This window comes from Paroedura picta, chromosome 3 (assembly GCF_049243985.1).
Source record: "Paroedura picta isolate Pp20150507F chromosome 3, Ppicta_v3.0, whole genome shotgun sequence".
Lineage (NCBI taxonomy): Eukaryota > Metazoa > Chordata > Lepidosauria > Squamata > Gekkonidae > Paroedura > Paroedura picta.
In genome coordinates, this window is record NC_135371.1 from 108,909,425 (window position 1) to 108,924,281 (window position 14,857).

The 14,857-nt window shown below is 42.1% G+C and overlaps 1 protein-coding gene across 4 annotated transcripts in view; it reads left to right on the forward strand.

The window, feature by feature from the left end:
- The window catches only part of SLIT3 (slit guidance ligand 3), a 713,209-nt gene that overhangs the window by 457,765 nt on the left and 240,587 nt on the right, over positions 1-14,857 (forward strand). For all 4 annotated transcript variants that reach the window (XM_077327142.1, XM_077327144.1, XM_077327141.1 and 1 more), the window contains one exon: positions 4,635-4,776. In XM_077327142.1, coding sequence (XP_077183257.1) covers positions 4,635-4,776 — 142 coding nt within the window. The remainder of the gene's footprint in view (positions 1-4,634; positions 4,777-14,857) is intronic.

Here is a 14,857-nt window from a genome sequence, read left to right on the forward strand (position 1 = left end):
ATTTTCTGAGGGTGAATCCACTTTTCCCGATTCCCCAGAAATCGCTACAACTAAGCGATTTTCGCATAACTGTTGCAGGAGTGTTGCAGATTGCTTACGTCATGTGGCACGTAGTTTTAGTGGCGAAAACAAAATGCAAGACTAGTGCTATATTAAAGTTGTGCGGAATGGACCCAAGTTTTTCCAGGGAGCAGGTGACAAAAAGGAATACTTTTCAATATAACCTGGATACCTTGGGGGGAAATGAGGCATTAGCAAATTTCTGATCCCAAACAAGGTAATGACACTTCTTTTCTGAATCCCCCCCCCAAAAAAAAAAACTGATGTCAGTTTTGGAAAGCCCTGGCAAAATGGCTGCCACCATTTCCTGATTACTCTCCTCAAAAGCCCCCTAGTGTAATCTTTGTTATTTAAAGAACATGAGGTTTCCTGGATTGTAGCCTCATTCATCAGATGCTGTGAGCTCTAGAGAGATGAGATTGTGGAATGTTTACACATATGGGAAATTACCAGTAAGAGTTATACATGGGGAAGTCAAGCATGTAAAACAATATTACTCTGTGCTCTTAGACTCTGAGAAGAAGCTGTAATCCCTATTTAGGCCTTGTATGATATAGGTGGATTTCTGAACTCCATTTTATATATCATACATCTACCCAAATACAGCTGCTTGTTGGCTGGTGGAACGACCAGGAAAGTTGAATTGGTCATCCTGAAGTTTTGTAGTAACGTTGGCTTTTGTCAGATTTATGTCTGTTTAATCTTTTCTTTAAACACAGATCTGTCTCTGTCTGTCTTTCTCTGTCTGTCGCTCTGTCTCTCTTTTTCTCTCTCTGTCAATGGAAATTTTCTAGAAGATATTTCAATCACAATAGTAGAATAGTAGAATAGTAGAATCACATTATGTCCTTTCCCTGCATTACTGATGTTGATTAAGGGGCATAATTGGCACTTTGTTCCGTTGGGCCTTGTTGTGATCCCACTATCTTATTCTTACTGCTTGTTACAAGCTGCTTTGAATTAAGGAATTGTCTATATGCTGCCTATTGTTTACTGCCTTTTGGAGAGTAGATCATTCTCCAGAGCAGGATTCAGACCTGAAATAATGTGCTCTGGCATCTTCAGTTAAGAGATGTCGGTGATTAAAAGAGGTGTCCTGACATTCCTTTTAGGTTACACTATGTGTTGTAGTGGTTCCCTGGGAATGAATTCTGTGTTTGTAATTTGCATCTAAACATTTAATCTAACTGCTCCTTATTTGGCAAAGAGGTACTCTATCAGTCTATATGAAATTACAGATGCAGGGGTTATTGGCTGTTTGCAGACAAGACAGCAACAAAAATACTTCTACAGCATATTTCCCACTATCACCTACCTACATATAGGGCCTTTTCGCACAGGGATCTTTGTTGCAAATTGTTTGCGGAATGAAAAATCGCCATTTAAAATAGTGGAATTCGTCGTTATGCATACCTGCCTTTGTAGTGGAATCAGTTGCGTTTTTTAGCGTTTCCCACAGGCTTCCGGTCTCGGCAGAAATCGCTAGAAAGGAAGCGCTATTGCCAAGCTCGTCCCGCCCCTGGCCGTCAAGCAGTCAATGGGCAGCCGTTAGCATGCTCCCAAACAGCCCCTTTCCCTTTAAGAAAGGTTTTTTTTAAAAAAAAACGACCCATAGCAACGAATCTAGGTAGATTCGTTGCTACGGAGAAACCTATCCAGCTGCCTAATGTGAGCTGTCGTTTGATTGTATGATCGTTTGCAAGCTGCCTCGAGTGATAAACACCCCCCCCTCTCACGGGCCCGATTTTCGGCTGAATTTATTTGTAAAAAATAAAGGGACTTTATTTCAGCAAACGGGCTTTTCAGTGGTTTGTGCTTAGTGACTAAAGGTGAAGGACTGAAGCCAGGGAAGCCTCTAAACAGAAAGAGGCTCGCCGGTGCGTTTATCCCCGCTCGCTCGGAGAAAAAAAAATGGTGATCGCTTCGCCGGAAGTTTGGAGGAGAGAGCCAGGGGGAGGGACTTTGAAGAACCAGCAACAATGGTAACGCACAGGTCTTTAGCGCTACTGTTGCAGATTGGTTGCAGGAGTGTATCGCTATCCGGAGGGTGAATCCACTTTTCTGGATTCCCCTGAAAGCGCCACAACGAAGCGCTTTTTGCTGATTGGTTTCAGGATTGTTGCAGATTGTCTACGACGTCGTGGGTTATGGCAAATTAGTAGCGTTTCCAAATAGCAACCATTCTGCTACTTTGAAGCCGTGCGAAATGGCCCATAGATTTTCTAGATTTTTCTATGCAAGTCATCAGTGGGAGAAGAAATCTATAAAAACCATAACTTATTTACTAACACTGGAAAAACCTTGAATTTTTAGTTTGAATGCTTTAAATTATAAATCAATTTAGTATATTGTTTTGTGTTCAGGCAATATGTGTGCATATAATGTACCGTATATACTCGCATATTTATTTATTTATTTATTTATTTATTTATTTATTTATTTATTTATTTATTTATTTAATGTTTATATTTTTATACCGCCCTTCCCTACGGCTCTGGGCGGTTTACATAAAACATTTTTCAACATTCACATAGAACACTATCAAAATCAATATCAAAATAGATATAACAATATAACAATAACAACATATAAACTGGAACAATTAGAACGGCACTTCAACAATAATTTGACATTTCCCTCAGTCGGTTCGTTCCCTCAGTCTGGGGGGCACCTGTAGGTGTTATGGCTCAGTCGGCCCCACCAAATGCCTGGTGGAAGAGCTCCTTTTTGCAGGCCCTGCAGAACTGTGGAAGTTCCGGCAGGGCCCTGATCTCTTCGGGGAGCTCATTCCACCAGGTGGGGGCCAGGACCGAGAAGGCTCTGGCCCTTGTTGAGGCCAGACGTGCCTCTTTAGGGCCAGGGATCCGTAGCCAGTTGGAGGTGGCGGAGCGCAGAGCTCTTCTGGGGGTATAGGCAGGGAGGCGGTCTCTCAGGTACACTGGGCCCAGACCGCTGACACGCATATTAGCTCAGGGACCTAATTTTACCACAAAATCTGGGCAAACATATTGACTTGCATATAAGCCAAGGGTAGGAAATGCTCGATCATCACAGGCTCTCCCATCCAGGCTCCCCCCCCCACAACAAATACAGAAAAGTCAAGAGGATAAATAGCTGCTGGTTTTTGTACCCCGCTTTTCACTAACCAAAGGAGTCTCAAAGTAGCATTCCCTTCCTCTTTTGATGCCAGACACCCTGAGAGAGCACTGACAGAACTGCTCTGTGAGAACAGCTCTAGCAGAAGAACCAAACAGTGCCCCCCAAGCCAGCAGACCAGAGCAGAACAACTGTACCTGTATTTCGCAACCTAGTAGAACAGCTACCAAATTGGAAGAATGGGCAACTCTAATTACAATGGCAGTGCCCCCCCCCAGAACAAACACTGAAATAAAGGACTGTAAAACTGAACACTGAAAGAACTGTAAAAATCAGCTTTTAAAAGAAACACAACCCCAAGAAGAAAAGGCAAACAATGCTACCCCTCAGATAAAAGAGGAAAGAACAGAAAGAAACAGTAAATACCAAAGCACCCCCAAAACCCACTCATCCCCACCCACAGAAACCAGAAGAATAGTTTGGAAGAAGTGAAGGCAAAAGGAAAAAGTTCAGAGTCCCTCAGTCAAACCTTTGATGTCCTACAAGCTGCCAGAGCAAGCTCAGCTTGCAGTACACATTTGCAAAAGGCAATGCAACGATTGGCTGGGTGGAGCAGCCTTTTACTTCAATTACCGTATATATGCACATATAAGCCAAGGAGGGCTTTTTCAGTGTGAAAAAAGGTACTGAAAAACTAGGCTTATACGCGAGTATATAGGTACATGGAATTGTGGGTGTCATGTTTCCTCAGGTTGTATATTGAATTATTTTGGTGGTGTTGCTTTTGTAACAATAAGAAACCATGGAACAATCACAGAAACTTTTTACCTCATGGATATGTTTCCTTTTAAAAATTGACTATGCATAGCTCCTTCATACTGATTCACATGTGTACTTTTACTACCTCGCTGATGGCCAGTCACAACTCTAGCTAATTAGTTTAGTGATGAACGTATATGTGTGAATTGGTATTTTGATGTGTAACATATTTGGAGAGAAAACATTTAGGCCCTTTAAAATATTTGTAAATATAATAATCACCACATTGGACTAAGATGAGTTTATGTTTAATAAAAGTTCATGTGGATTGATTATCATCATCTCTTACACACACATGTTTCTCAAATACATTTAGGAAATTTAACGTTGTATTTCAAAATTAAAGTTCCAGCAAGATTTCTCTCTCTCTCTGTCTCTGTCTCTCTCTCTCTGTCTCTCTCTCTCTCTCTCTCTCTCTCTCACACACACACACACACACACACACACACACACACACACACACACACACACTATACACAACATACACAAAGACAGAAATGTATCCACAAAACTTGGTAAACTGAATGGTAAGTAAAGTAATTTATTAGTAATATAATATAGGAAGTGTATAATCTGGCAACCAAGTTAACTTTAATTAATTCCAGTAAGATATGATGATACTGGTTATTATACTGACATTAAGTTCTTTGCTTGCTCAGGTTCACACATGGAACCTCCTTCTTGCAATGCTAATTCGATCAGTTGCCCATCTACTTGTACTTGCAGTAACAATATTGTGGACTGTCGAGGAAAGGGCTTAACTGAAATTCCAGCCAACCTTCCAGAGAATATTGTGGAAATGTAAGTATTAACATTCTGTGTCGTGTAGAGCTGTATTTCAATGATTGCAACCTGGTGTGCAAAGCCAAAGATTGCAACCTGGGTGTAAACTGCACGGAGCTTTTATTCCAACCCCAGATTGATTCAGTCCCTGGCCTCTACACAGAATGTGATTTCCGTTTGGATTTTGGGCGATTTAAATGTTCCTTCTGCAGCAAGAAGGATTGATCCGGAGTGACCCACCTTTATAGTGTGATATCTCAGAGTGCTGTTATTCCTCAATATCCAGATTGGGTAAGAAAGCTCCGTGGTAGAGAACCTCTGATAGGCTACAGGTGGTCATGTGACATGCTTGCCTTAAAGGAGAAGCCCCTAATTTCTCTCAACTTCTGTCGGTCCTGGATTTTACCTCCCTCCTATGCCTTTTTCGATCCTCTCCCTCTCCCCTCCAAAAAAAGAAAGAGGCTCCCTGCTTGGCTCCTCCCCCCCCCCCCTTCAAGAAAAGAAAGAAAGAGGCTTGGTTCCCCCCCACACCTTCTGAGCCTCCCTAACCATGTGCAGAAGACTTTCCTGTTTCAATGGTGGGGGTGGGGGAGGAAGACCCGTGTTCAAAGCGATCTGAATTCAACAGGATTGACAATGGAATAAACAAAGTAAGTGCAGAGTCTACCCTGGTGTGCAATACAACAGCCAGCTTGGTGTAGTGGTTAGGAGTGAGGACTTCTAATCTGGTGAGCCGATTCCCCGCTCCTTCTCCACATGCAGCCAGCTGGGTGGCCTTGGGCTTACCACAACACTAAAAAAGGTGTTCTGACCAAGCAGTAATATCAGGGTTCTCTCAGCCTCACCTACCTCACAGGGTGTCTGTTATGGGGAGAGGAAAGGGAAGGCGACTGTAAGCTGCTTTGAGACTCCTTTTGGTAGAGAAAAGTAGCATATAAAAACCAATTCTTTTTTTCTTGAATTTTGAACAAGTTGTCAGGGAATGTCCATTTACCAATGGCTTATTGCCAAATGTATCCTTTGTTATAAAGCATCCTTTAAAAACAATAACTGCCTTTTCAATATAATCTGAATACCTCGGAAGATGAGGCCTTAGCAAACTTTTTGGTCCCAAGCAAAGTAGTGACAATTAGCAAGAGAACAAGATCGTATTATTTACTGTTTTAGATGGGGTAGTGTTATAGTGATGTGACAAAAATAATTGTAAATTTCTCAGGCTTAAACTTGGAAAATTAAAAACATCTGTGGAATTTTTCTTTGCTGACTTTTCACATTGCTGCAGTCCATTTCAAATGATAGTTCCTGCTCTTCTTTATTTATATAATTCCAAATACTTTTAAATACTTTGAAATGCAATATTATTATTCAAACTGCATTCCATTAAAAGGAAAGTCATCCGAGCCTTTGCCTATGTGAAAAATTAGTGCTGGAGGAAAATATAGAATAATTGATGTGTTCACCAGATTTGATGTATGCTATAATGGAAAATTATATTACCAAAAATTGCACTGTTTGCTATGACAGTTTCACAATAGGGATAATTTTGTCACTAGCTATAGTACCATGTATTGCTTTGCAGGAGAGTTGAACTAATGCGTGAACCATGGTTTCTGTATCACTTCTCAAGTAACTGTAACACCTGTGTTAAATATAGTATACTTTTGACTTTGGTAAGAATGACCCTGGTATTTCCAGGTTATAAGGTCACACCCCCAGCTGGAGTATTCAAGACCAGTAAAAAAACTGGAGACAAAGAGTCAAGATACCAAATTCTCTTTTGTCATACAAAATGCATTTTTTATGGGAGCATGCTAACATGGCCAGCAGTTCAATAAGCGCAGAATCACACGTAATTTATACTGTGGTCTGGAGTTCCTGTAAAACTCATTGAATTCCTGGTTCTAACCAGCCTTGGTCCACTGTCTTTAGCTGTGGTTGGATGTTAGCACGCCCAGTTTCAGCATACAGGAGGGGTGTTGTGCATAGAGTGTTCAGATAATGTCAAAGAACTATTAGAAATAATATGAATTATAATATATAGTAACTAAGCAATTCAGTATACCATCCATTTACATGGTACTACATCAGTAGCTGCAATAAGCAAATAGAATGGTAAAACCTATTCTCTTCTCTTTAACCCTCAACATGAGATTAAAAACTTTATTATTTATTTATTTATTACATTTATATCCCGCCACTCCCACAACGGCTCGTGGCAGCTTACAATAAAAAAAAAAACATACATTAAAAACCCCAATAAAATACATAACAATTTATAATCAACTGACCCATCGACTAGAAAAACTAAAAACTAAGACTAAACAGCCAGTCATTAGGCGGCAAAAACCCTTATTAATCCTATTAAGACCTCAGGGTGGACGAAGGGGCTGATCTCTCCCTTTAATCCACTCTTAATAGTCCCAGAAAGGGGAGGGGAGGGGGGTCCAGATCTTCCTTCGCGCGCTGGCCTCAGCCATAGACCTGGTGGAAGAGCTCCATCTTGCAGGCCCTGCAGAAAGCTGGAAGCTCCCGCAGGGCCCGTAGGTCTTCTGGGAGCTCATTCTATCAGGTAGGGGCCAGGAACGAAAAGGCCCTGACCCAAGTCAAGGTCAGGCATGCTTCCCTGGGGCCGGGAATGACCAACAGCGCAAGGCCCTGCTGGGGGCATAGGGCGAAAGGCGGTTCCTCAGGTATGAGGGTCCCAGACTGCGGAGGGCCTTGAAGTTAAGAACCAGCACCTTAAACTGGATCCTGGCAGCAACTGGTAACCAATGCAGCTGCCTCAGCACAGTCTGGATATGGGCCCTCCAAGCTGTTCCAGTGAGGACCCTTGCAGCTCCATTTTGCATCAGCTGTAACTTCAAGCCTAGGGGCAGGTTCGCATAGACCGTTTATGCACTGGAGGTTTCATGTTGAGCTGCAAGTTGGAGATTTAGTCGTGGCAGGTTGCCCCACCTCTTCCTGCACCCACATGGGGGAGCATTTGGCCTGGTGCCCAAGATTTGTGCTCATGCACAGGAGCTGGGGCAGTGAAGTCCCCAGTGCGTAAACAGTCATAGAGAGAGTTACAGAAATCTATTCTGGAGGTGACTGTTGTATGGATCACTGTGGCCAGATGTTCAGAGGATAGGTAGGGCGCTAGTAGCCTAGCCTGGTGAAGATGGAAAAGTGCCTGGCTGGCTACCTTCTTGGCCTGGGCCTCCAATGTCAGCGAGGCATCCAAGGTTACACCCAAATTCCTGGCCTGGGACGCAATGACCAGTTGCGTCCCTGCCAAGGTGGGTAGACGCGCTTCCAGTCCTGCCCCCTTACCCCCCAACCACAGGACCTCCGTCTTGGAGGGGTTGAGTTTCAGGCGACTCTGCTCAAGCCATCCAGCCACTTCTGGTCATTTGCTGGATTTGTGAAGGCCCTTGGCTTTTTCACTTCCGAATAAATACCAGTGAAAACAGTTTCTGGCATTACATACAATTTGAGCAAGAATGTCTGTGTGCATGGCAATTCCTAGACACTTTAGATTACATAAATTCAAATCATATTGCTCATTTGTTAATTCATCTATAAATGCCAGAAGCAAAGTGGATTTTGTATCCCCATCCTTATCAACATTTTAAAATATGTATTAGTATTCATATATATAAGTTTCTGGTTCTTAGGACTAGTTTTCATCTGTTACTGAATTTTGCTTTTGCCTTTCTTTTGTACAGCTTTTAGTGTGAAACGTTATTAATAAGTGTGAAATAAAAGTCAGGTTAGCATGTTTCCTGGAGACCATCAAACACTTGTAGCAAGTTCCTCACTGCAGAAGGCTCAAGATCTGAGCCGAGTTTTGTTGTGATGCAAATATTATTGGGTTCAGCCACTTTGAAATACAAGTTTTAGGCTGTATCTTATTCTTTGTATATGTATTTTGATCTATAATTTCCAGGAATAAAACCCAAGATATTTTTCTTCTGTTAATATATAGTTATATTAAGTTATTCATTTCTCTTTAATATAATGTAATGTAATAATATAATATATCTGTAATAAAAAGCAGGGGTGATCTGAGTGAATTCACTATGATTAGAAATATGTTATTTTTATAAATCCTGCATTAAAAATATATTGTTTAAAATATATATATATCCTGCTTTTCCTAGTAGTAAAAATGGTTTTCAACATATTGAAACATTATTATAAAAACTTAATAAACAAAATATCATTAACTAAATTGAAATCAATATAGCTCTGAAGACCACTACCATCTACAAGGCCAACATATTTACAATGCAGCAAGGCTGGCTGAAGATGTCCAGCAGTTTGGAAACATTTCCTGAAAACCTTGGAAGTCTGACAGCTGAATTGAATATTCATTGCTGTATTTGCATAATGGTTTATATACTTTGGTTTTCCTGCTCACATAAGTAATATAAATAGAGTTATTATAGTGTATAGACCAATATTTAGGTCATTTTAATATCAATATACTCTTCACATTCCCCTAGACCTACAGGTAAGCTTACTATTGCAGAAAGAATCTACACAATGGGGAGTCGGAAACAGGCTCTTAGGGAAATGTTTTATTGCTTGTTGGTCATGAAAATCAGATTCTTCAATAGTTTTATTTTATTGATATATTAATTAAGAATCTCTTAAGTATCAGAATTACCCCAGCTAAAATGTGAGAAAGCACTATGACTACCTTTCCAGGCTTCGGGTAAAAGGACTCCTTTTTGGCAGTCAGTAAGAACAGTTTCCTTCTGAATAAACCTGTATTTATTCTGGACATAAAAGTATCCAATATTTTCCTATTTAAAATTATTAGTTATTTCTACTGGATAATAATTTCCCCAAATGTTATAGCCTCACCCAGTATTGAGATCCCTCTGAGTAATTCCATCAGCATTCCTAGATTTGGAAAGTAATAGTATATAATTATAAATAAATATCTAAAGACATTGAAACAGTATGTTAATAATTATAAATTAACTAGTAATCAAGCCTGCTGCAACTAATACAGCGGGTGCTAGGTTAGGGAGCCCCTGACAGTCGGGCGGAGCGCGGCTGCCGTGGGCTCCCTTGGCCGTCGGCCTGACGTGGTGAGAGGCGCTCCGCGCGACTCGCAGTTGCTTCCTTGTCAGAAGGGCGGGAATCGGCCGGGCCAATCGGCAGGCGCAAAGCGCCTGCCAATTGGGCCAGCCGATGGTCTGTCCGGAGGAAGGGGCCAATCAGGCCCCTTCCTCATCATGGACTAATCCCGCCCTAACTCCTCTCACAGAGCGCTTAGCGCTTTATTTAGTCCGCGGCGCCCGCGGCGCCGCGGGCATGTTAAGGATATAATGTAATGTATTATCAAAGTAAATTGGCAGAATTTTTTAATTGCCCAAATCGTAAACATAAAATTAAACATTATATAATTGTCTATTTTAAATACTGTTAAGTTTGATTTGATATCATTTCAGGTATTATGACTGGTTTTATATCTAGACTAGGGGCAAAGCCCATTGTATCCAGGAATACAACGGGAGCTAGAGTGTGGGGGTGGTAAAAGTAGGTCAGGAGTTGTTTACTCTGGAAGGACATATGGATGAATGGGTGTGTTGTTTGGATTGTGGTTGCATAGCAGGGCATGAGGGTGTGTGATTTTTATGGCATGAACAGGCACTCAGGAGACTTTGTAGGTTTTAGAACAACGGGCACTAAAGCTTGGAAGTGAAAAGAGGAAGAGGAGGGGGTAGTCCAGTCTGTAAGGACATGGGGCTGAATGCGTGTGTTGTGTGGGGGGTTGTGGTGATGTAGTGATAAAATGAAGGCATGGGAGTAGAGAGATGGGTATCAAGAACCTGTGGTTTGGAATGTTCGTTGAGTGTGGGAGAGGACTGACCTTTGGGAATTGTGGCATAGTGGTTACAGATGAGCTTTCAAGAGCCGTGTCTTCAGATATGTGAAGGGAAAATAAGAGTGGAGACTCTTCTTAAGGAGAGATTACATGGCAGCCAATTCCTCCCAGTTCTGCATTCAACCTTATTTCCCTAATGTGTGAATTAGGCCACAGACACTGAAATGTCCCCCTGCCCTAATCCACATGGGGTAGGCACAGTCTACCCTGCTCCTTCTGTCTCCACTTTTTTTACTGTAGATATAATGTTATGTGTCCACATGCTTCTTTCACTGTTGCCCCTTAGAAGAAGAGCTGGATGTTTGTACCCTGCCGTTTACTACCCAAAGGAGTCTCAAAGCGGTTTACAAACAACTTTTCCCTTTGTCTCCCCGCAATAGACAACCTGTGAGGGATGTGGGACTCTGAGAGTTCTGAGAGAACTGGGAATGATCCACATTCACCCAGCAGGCCTCAGGTGTCTCAAAGCAGTTTCCAATTGCCTTACTTCCTCTCCCCATAACAGATATCCTGTGAGCGAGGTGGGGCTGAGAGAGTAATGAGAGATTGGTCCACAGTCAATTACAATAACATTTATTGTATATAGCCAAAGGCCATTACAAAACACAATTAAAACAATATGCTACAAATTTGAATAAAACAATATTTCTCCAATATTGCGTACATAAAATTGTAAACATGGACTACTAAGTTACAATAAGAGGGATAAAATAGTGTATCAAGGTGGAGGCTCCTGTAAAAATGCATTAGCTCGGATCTTCCTGGCAGCCAGAGTGAAAAGTGCTACCCTATATGAGATATAGGGGCCGACATCTGGTAACAGATAGGTGACTTTGTTAAAATCAGAAATAGGGTGTGAGTTTGGTAATAACTTGGCAAGGAATTTGCCCCTGGGTTCAGAGTACAGGGGACAAGCCAAAATGTAGTGGGGCAGGAATAGTCCACAGTCACCCATCAGGCCTCAAGTGCCTCAAAGGAGTTTACAATTGCCTTCCCTTCCTCACCTCATAACAGACACCCAGTGAGGGAGGTGGGGCTGAGAGAGCTCTAGCTCATGGTTTGATGTGGTCTTAGTGCCTCACTTGGAAGCTGGCAACCCTAAGAGGTCTGTCTCTCTGTGCATAGCAGTCTTGACCGTAGTCAGGTTTATGCACACCTAGGTAGTGTGGAATTCCAGAACATGAACCTACATCAATCTGGCAACCTTACCTCCTTTCTGCAATGTTTTCTTGACCTGAAAGCAGTCAGGGGATGCTAGGTGGCTGCGTGGACATTACATACTTTTGAGGCCCCATTTCCAAACTTTAAGGGATATATTCAGACTAGGGACAGCCAACTTCCAGGTGGAGCCTGGAGATCTCCTGGAATTTCTTCTTATCTCTAGACTATAAAGATCAGCTCTTTAGGCAGAATGGCTGCTTTGGAAAGGTGACTCTGTAGGATTGTATCCCACTTAGGTTTAGGGATGCCAGCCTCCACGTGGGGTCTAAGAATCCCCTGAAAGTACAGCTCATCTCCAGGCAGTTAGGCTGAAGGGAAAGCTCTCTCCCCTCATATGCATCCCTTCAAAAGAAATGCACATGGCCCCAGACACCCCTTGTCTAGTACAGTCTGTTGCTTGGCTGGTGATGTCTGCTCTTCTGAAGCCTGAGGCCTACTGCTGGCAACTGCAGTCCCTGTTGTTTTCTGCGAGGCCAGGTTGTTGCCTATTAAAAGTGGACCACCTAGTTTCCCCCAAAGTCTCACTGTCTATTTTCCTGTAAAGCTAACACCACTTGAAATTCTGGGCCACTTATGCCTTTGATTTAATAGGACCTTCCTGGCAAAAATTGATTTGTATTTTCCAGGCCATGCTTGAGAAAAGTCACTTCAATTCCCATGTCTTTCCAACTATGCACTTGTTCACCATTTACAGTTTCAGTCTGTAAATATAATGTATTTAGATCTTCCTGCCCTTTCCAGACTCACAGGACCGATGCTGGTCTGTCTGTCTGCACCCCAAAATACAGAGTTGCTGGTAAGGTCTGGCCAAAGCCACACACCCACACTACTCCACCCCAGCCTCAGCCTGCAATCCTCTACCATTGTCTCTAGATCACTGCTCATCTCTAGATTATAATGATCAGCTCTACAGGCAAAAATGGCTACTTTGGAGGGTGGACTCTGAGACATTGTACCATTCGCTTGAAGGTGACCCACTCAGAATATCTAATATGAACTCCCCAGGGGTGTATCAGTGTTGTTACTCATGTTGTGTTGTGATTGTTACCTGATATATTGTTGTGATGTTTTATGAAATTTGTGCAATGTTATAGATTGTCATAAAGTTCTATGTAATTTTGTGCAAAGTTCCATGTAAACAGCTCAGAGCCGTAGGGAAGGGTGGTATAAAAATCCAAATAAATACATAAATTTTAAGGCCCTCTTCCAAACATCCAGGAATATTTCCAGCTCACGGGTGTGGACTGGGTTGTTTTAGAGAAGTAACATTCCTTTCCTCACTTCATAACAGACTCCCTGTGAGGGAGGTATGGCTGAGAGAGTTCTGAGGGAACTCGGACATTCCCTAGGTCACAAAGCAGGGCTCAGGTGTCTCAAAGCTGTTTACAATTGCCTTCCCTTCCTCTCCCTTTAACAGACACCCTGTGAGGGAGATGGGGCTGAGAGAACTTAGACTGTCCCTAGGTATCCCAGCTGTTTGCTTGTGGAGAATCAAACCCGGCTCCCCAGGTTAGAGGCTGCAGTTCTTTAAATAATGGCTCTCCCCATAATGGCTCTCAGGGACTAATGCTAGAGTTTCTCTTTTCCTTCTCCCAGGTGTTTTGTCCTGCCAGAATAGGTCCAACTTTAATATCTTTGGCAAGGAATCTTCAAGTCTCCCCCAACCAGAGGGATTTCCCCTCAGAATTCCCACAGCACTTAGAGAGCTCTCCCTCCTTTTGGCTGACTCTGCTTTCCCCACATTCTCATTGGCTCTGGTTGCTGTATGATGCAAGGAGGCCGCGCACTCTGGGAGCACACTCACCAGGGGCCTGCCTGCTCTGTCAATGGTCTGAGGAAAGGTGAACGAAGTCATTGGACGTTAGGTGTGGCAAACTCAGCCTGATTGGGCAGCTAGCCATAGAGCGGGCAGCCACTCAGCTGGCAAAACAATGCAGGAAGGAGCATTCATTGACTCTTAAATTGTGAAGGCCAAGGCAGGCCCAATGCAGGAGCATTCATTGGCCATTAAATTTTAAGACCCAAAAAGTCATTGTGAAGCCCAAGGTCATTAGGTCTTTTATAATAGTCACGGATTTGCCAGATCTATGGGCCTTCTAATTATTAATAATGACATTTCTGTAGCTTGTGAGATAAAATCAGTTGTATAGTCTGTCATTCTGTATTTGTTGTGCTGTCTCAAAGTTAAACTTTAAACGTAAATGCTCTTTCTCTGAACTTAGTGAAGAACTAGGAACTATCACAGCTGCACTACTATTTGTAGCCTAAGGGGTGAGAGAAGCCATCATGTTTTTTCCCCCTGCTACCTTGGTGATAATACTGTGGCAGCTGAGAAGAGAGGATGCTATCATTCTCCCACAGGCGATTGTTATTTGCCCCAGGCAAATAGCTAATTGCATTTATGATTTTATGTGTCTGTGAGAGTTGGAAGGATGTAAGAAGTGTTGCTTTAGCATAGCTTTTTATCTTGGTGCTTGGAGGCTCCCTAACTGCATAGCTATTTCTAAATTGGTAGGCATAAAATGAGCTCAATTGGGTAGTAAACAGCAAGTTATTACTATCCTCTTGGTGTGTGCATAATGTCATTGCCATCTTTTTTCCTACATACATATTAACTTATTGATGTCTTCAGTTTTTGAATTTTTCAGAAAATATGCAAAAAGAAATAACCCTTGGCATACCCAAAGATACTAGAACTATGAAATGGCTAAAATCAGGAGGATACAAATGAAAATAATAGTTCTGTATGGGAAGAAAATTGACTTGCCTGTTCAGAATGGGTGGGCTATAAAAGAAGTAAAATTTCTTAAAATTCACAGCCTGCACAGTGAATTGTCTTTTATTTTTGATCTCCTTAAGCATAAAAAGCCATATTTTTCATTTAACAGGCCATAGGGTAACAGTTTGCTAGTTATGGTCATCACTTCTTCTTTACCTGAGCCACAGAATTCCATCACCAATTTCTTATACGAAGCTGTTTCAATAAATGCAATTTTC